This window comes from Gossypium hirsutum, chromosome A01 (genome assembly GCF_007990345.1).
Source record: "Gossypium hirsutum isolate 1008001.06 chromosome A01, Gossypium_hirsutum_v2.1, whole genome shotgun sequence".
NCBI lineage: Eukaryota > Viridiplantae > Streptophyta > Magnoliopsida > Malvales > Malvaceae > Gossypium > Gossypium hirsutum.
In genome coordinates this window covers 48,912,733-48,917,783 of record NC_053424.1, presented here as the reverse complement: position 1 = coordinate 48,917,783, position 5,051 = coordinate 48,912,733, and the positions used below count along the sequence as shown (strand labels likewise).

At 35.3% G+C, this 5,051-nt stretch overlaps 1 protein-coding gene across 1 annotated transcript; it reads right to left on the bottom strand.

The window, feature by feature from the left end:
• Window positions 1–849: 849 nt before the first annotated feature.
• On the bottom strand, window positions 850–2,626 carry LOC107916972 (syntaxin-121). Its single transcript, XM_016846357.2, has 2 exons — window positions 1,805–2,626; window positions 850–1,428 (listed from the first exon to the last, which is right to left on the bottom strand). The coding sequence occupies exons 1-2, from the start codon at window positions 2,367–2,369 to the stop codon at window positions 1,073–1,075; spliced, it is 921 nt and encodes a 306-aa protein (XP_016701846.1). The 5' UTR covers window positions 2,370–2,626; the 3' UTR covers window positions 850–1,072.
• Window positions 2,627–5,051: the final 2,425 nt, after the last annotated feature.

Genomic DNA, 5,051 nt, shown 5'->3' with positions numbered 1-5,051 from the left:
GGTTGTTGTTACAACATTTATAAATCACTATATAGTAAAGTTTATATTAAAATCCTTGAAAGATTTAGAATGCTAGAAGCATATTGAAATTCTTGGGAAATTATTCATTTATATGAATTGAAATAATTTGAACATATATGGTAAATTTGAGTAGTTGAAGGAGGATTATAAAATGATCCAAGATACCTATTTGTGTTTTTATATAAGAATCATGATTAAAGTTTATTATGATTATTGTTGAATCTCCTGAAGAGATCAAAATATATTTTCCCAATTTCCCTCACTCGTGACTTTTAAAAGAATGGTAATATAAATGCTTATCAAATACATTCAAATAATCATTTGAAAAACTAGTATTCAAGATTGAATACGTAGAATATGAGAAAATATGTGATGTTTTCATGAGGGGGAGTAAATACGCGTTGCACTATTTTTTCCTTAATCGAGGTTTTGTTCCATTGGATTTTCCTAGTAAGGTTTTTAATAAGGCGGCGTATTATGCGTATTATAGATTGTGTATTCTTTTTCCTTAATTAGGGTTTTATCCCACAAGGTTTTTTCTAATAAGGTTTTAACGATGCATATTATCTATCAATAGACATTCAAAGGGGAGTGTTATGAATATCTTATTAAGTGAATATCCATCATGATCAAGATAAAGTTTTAATGTACTTTAAATTCTAATAGTTATTAGAATTAGATTTCTACTTCTTTTATACAACTTATGCCTATAAATAAAAACTCTAATGAAGCATTGTAATCACCCCTTTTGATCAATAAAGTACATTCTCTGTTATTTTCATATTTTATTTATTCTTTGTTCTCCTCATCTCTCTTTATTTTATAAGATAAACCAAATTATAAAATTTATTTATAAACTATCCAGCATAAACCAATGAAACAGTTTATATCTAACATCATAATTTTATATACACACTATTTGTAGCAACCCCGTGAAAACAAGAAAGCGAATTGAAACCAAAAATACTTTAGTTTACACAAAAGAATCGATAATCAAAATGATGTCTCGCCAACAACACTGAAAAGCTGTAGACGGCCACCGCCATTGTTTTTACCAAGGTCTCACGATGACTAACACGATAATCAAGATGATGACGAGTAGGAGTATGATAGCATAACAAGTCCATTTGCGGGTATTTTTCTGATAATTTCTAGCGGTTTGAAGTCGGGTAGCTCCGTCTCTCACGTACGAATTAGCTCGGTTCACTTGCCTCTCGATGTCGTCCAGTTCTTCACCTTGGCTTTGAACCAGCACCGCCATATCCATGAAAACTTGGTGAAGTTCTTTGAGATTCTTCTCCAAGTCCTTAACAGCATCGTGCCTTTCTTGAATCTCGTTTATTGTATCCAAAACTCTTCCCCTCCCTTGTTCTTGAATCGCTTTTTGCATAAATGTCTCACTTTCCCCTTTATAAAATAATAATAATAAAAGACAAGGTTTTCAAAGTTGAATGTTGAAAAATAATTAATTATCGTATTTGAATAACGTACAAAAATAAGCCTTTAAAAAATATTATTTTAAAACACAATAAATCAACATTTTTATAATGTTCAAAATTGTCGAGATTTAAAACTTACATTTCTACTTTAAAATTTAAATGCAAAGGACTTAGTTTTATAATAATAATAAAAAAAGGATTAATTCGTTATTTATCGTATGGTATAAATCTGTCCATCCAAATTTTAATCAAATAATTATAAATATTTTTTACTTTCAAATTTTTTAAAACATGACCCATAAAAATGGGTCTTATAGTAAGATAGTTGAATGGATTCAACTGACCTGTTGAAATCAAAAGATCAAGAGTCTGCACATCTGGGTTTTCGCCGGTGACCGTAAAATACCTTCTCTCAACAGTTTCTCTATACTCAGACGATATCTTTTCTCTCAAACTATTAAAGCTTTCCATCGAATCCTTCAACTTCTTCCTCAACCCGTTGACTACCGACGTCCTCGTCCGGTCCGAAGATGACCCCGGTCCACACCCGGGCATGTTCCGGATTGTGTCGCTGGACCGATCAAGTGCTTCGAGCCTGGCCTTAATAAGCTTGGCCTTCTGCAACGCCATGTTTAAGTCGGAATCCATCTTTGCTCTCAATTCCTTCACGGCTTTCGCGTTGTGCAACGTCTTGCTTTGCTCGTGGGAGGAGGAGAGGTCGCCGTTGAGCTTCTCGAGTTCTTTGAGCTCACCGTCGATGGAGTCGACGTCCTTGAAGAACTTGTGGAGGTGGTCAACGCCGTCGCCGGCGGTGGAGGAGGGTTGAGGAGTCATCTGGATTACGTGGTGATCAGGGGAAAATTCTGAGCTTCGGGATCGAGAGAAAGAGCCTGAAAACAGATCGTTCATCGCCGGTTTATCAACTCAAAATATTGAGAAATGAAGGAAAAAATGGCGGAAAAGTGAGGTATATGAAGGGAATTGTTGATTGCTTTTTGGGGTGGGAAAGATGTAAGAGAATTGAAAAGAGAAAGATCTTGGAAAGTGGAAGAAAAGAAAAAGTCAGATTTCATAAGCAGGAAAAAACATTGTAATTTGATTGAGTAAATTGGAATGTTCTTTATACGTAATTGTTGATTTTGGAATTTGATTTTTCTATTTCTTGGTGCTGAATGACTTGGTGGGAACAATAATATTTTTAGGACTTTATTATTATTATTATTATTATTATTATATACCTTTAAATAAATCCTGCATGCATTAATAAATATTTTTACATAAATCTTTCTTTCACTTATAATAACTTTAATATTGTCTTTTACATCAAGATTTTACCTAGCTCAAATATAACATAATTTAATATTAAATAAATAACGTCTTAACCTAGTGTAATAATCACTCAATTATATCTAAATTAATCATTATTGGGGCGGGTGTAACACCCCAAACCCGGCCTAAAAGTTTGGCTCGAATCTGACATGTCACATTGAAGTGTTTTTCGAAAACCATGTTTCCATTAAAAACCTTTCTTAATAATTAAAAACTTATACCCTTTTTAAACCTTGTTAGAAACCTCAGCTGAATAACATTCTTAACAACTTTGTGAAAATATTGGCAGTTGCGGAAGCTTGATTTAAAAACAATTGCGGATACGTGATGTTTTGAACAACAGTAGTTGCTTTGGAAAACCGTGTTCTAATACTAGCAATTATAAGAACAATAAATAAAATTTCAAATTTGAAATCCAGAAAATTACAACGGCTTTACTACAACCCACATAAAAACATTTAAAAGCAATAATCAAAACTATAACATAAACAGTGTGTGTGGCTTCCTCTGAGCCCCTCGCAACTCCGATCCGTCTAAGGCTGGAAATTACCTGAAAGGTTAATAAACAGGGTGAGTTTACGAAAACTCAGTGTGAAATCCCCCTACTATAAAAAGGAACAGTCAGTCATATAAAAAAATTAAAAGTCTGGCCCCAGCCTTACTTACAGTTTCAATATCAATTGGGCCTTAGCCCACTATAACAGACAGTACCAGATGGGCTTTAACCCATTACAGAATAAGAAACATTATCAGAACTAGAATGAGAATCAGAATCAGAATCAGAATCAGTATCAGGTAACAGAATCAAAATCATAATCAGTATCAGGTAACAGAATAAAATATCAGAATGTGAATGCAATCCCAACCCAATCTAGCATATAACCAACCGCTACACTCCACCCGTACCAGCCCTACACTCCATGTGGGGAATAGCTCAACCCACCCAGCCCTACACTCCACAGTTGCATCATTGCTGCTCAGTTATCAGATATTGTGGCAGAGTCACCAGATACAGATATTGTGGCAGAGCCACCAGAACAGATATTAGTGGCATAGCCACCAGAAATAGATAATGTGGCAAAGCCACTTAACAGAATACGTGGCACAAAGCCATCGATAACTGCATTATGTTAGGCACATAGCCATCAACTAGAGTAACATAACCGGCACACAGCCTTAGGTAAATGTGATCGAAACAGAGTCGTCAATAACCATATATTGGCACATAGCCTTAGGCAAATACGTTTGGCACACAGCCATAATCAGGTTGGCACAGAGCCATATGTAGGTTGACACAAAGCCATAATTAGAAGGCTTTAAGCCATCGGTAGCTGTATCATGTTAGGCACATAGCCATCAGCGACAATAATATAGTCGGCACACAGCCTCGGGTAAATATGATCGGCACTCAGCCATTGATCAGTCCACAGTCGTCTTGGGCGACCTGTGCGACCTTATCAAATCAGTACAAATATACAGCTCTTAAGCCTTCGGTGGATCCACAGTCGTCAAGCAACCATGCAATCCTAACAGATCAGATCTTCCTCCGTACAAAATCCCAACCCATGCAACATGTCATGTATGCAGAATGTCATGCCCATATTTGAATCAAACAATCACAGTCAAGTCATTCATATACCAACATATATTCACAATCAAATTCGTCAACCACACAGTCCAAGTTAGTCACTTCGCCATAAGGGCAAAACAGTCATTTAACACCTTAGGGGCAAAATGGTAATTTTACCCCACAAGGTATCTCGGTAATTCCACCCTACAAGGGTATTTTAGTAATTCTACCCTACAGGGGTATTTCGGTAATTCTACCCTACAGGGTATTGCGATAATTCTACCCTATAGGGGTATTTCGATAATTCTACTCTACAGGGGTATTTCGGTAATTCTACCCTACAGGGGTATTTCAGTAATTCTACCCTACAGGGGTATTTCGGTAATTCTATCCTACAGGGGTATTTCGATATTATACAAATCGAGAGTATTTTGATAATTTCACAAATCAGGGGTATTTTGGTAATTTTACAAGTCAAGGGTATTTTAGTAATTTTACAAACCAAGGTTATTTTTGTAATTTTACAAACCAGGGGTATTTTGGTAATTTTATTGATCGAGGGTATTTTGGTAATTTTGTAAACTAAGGGTATTTCAATAATTTTGTAAATCGAGGATAAAACAGTAATTCTGTAAATCGAGGGTAAAACGGTAATTCTATAAATCGAGGGTAAAATGGTAATTCTATAAATC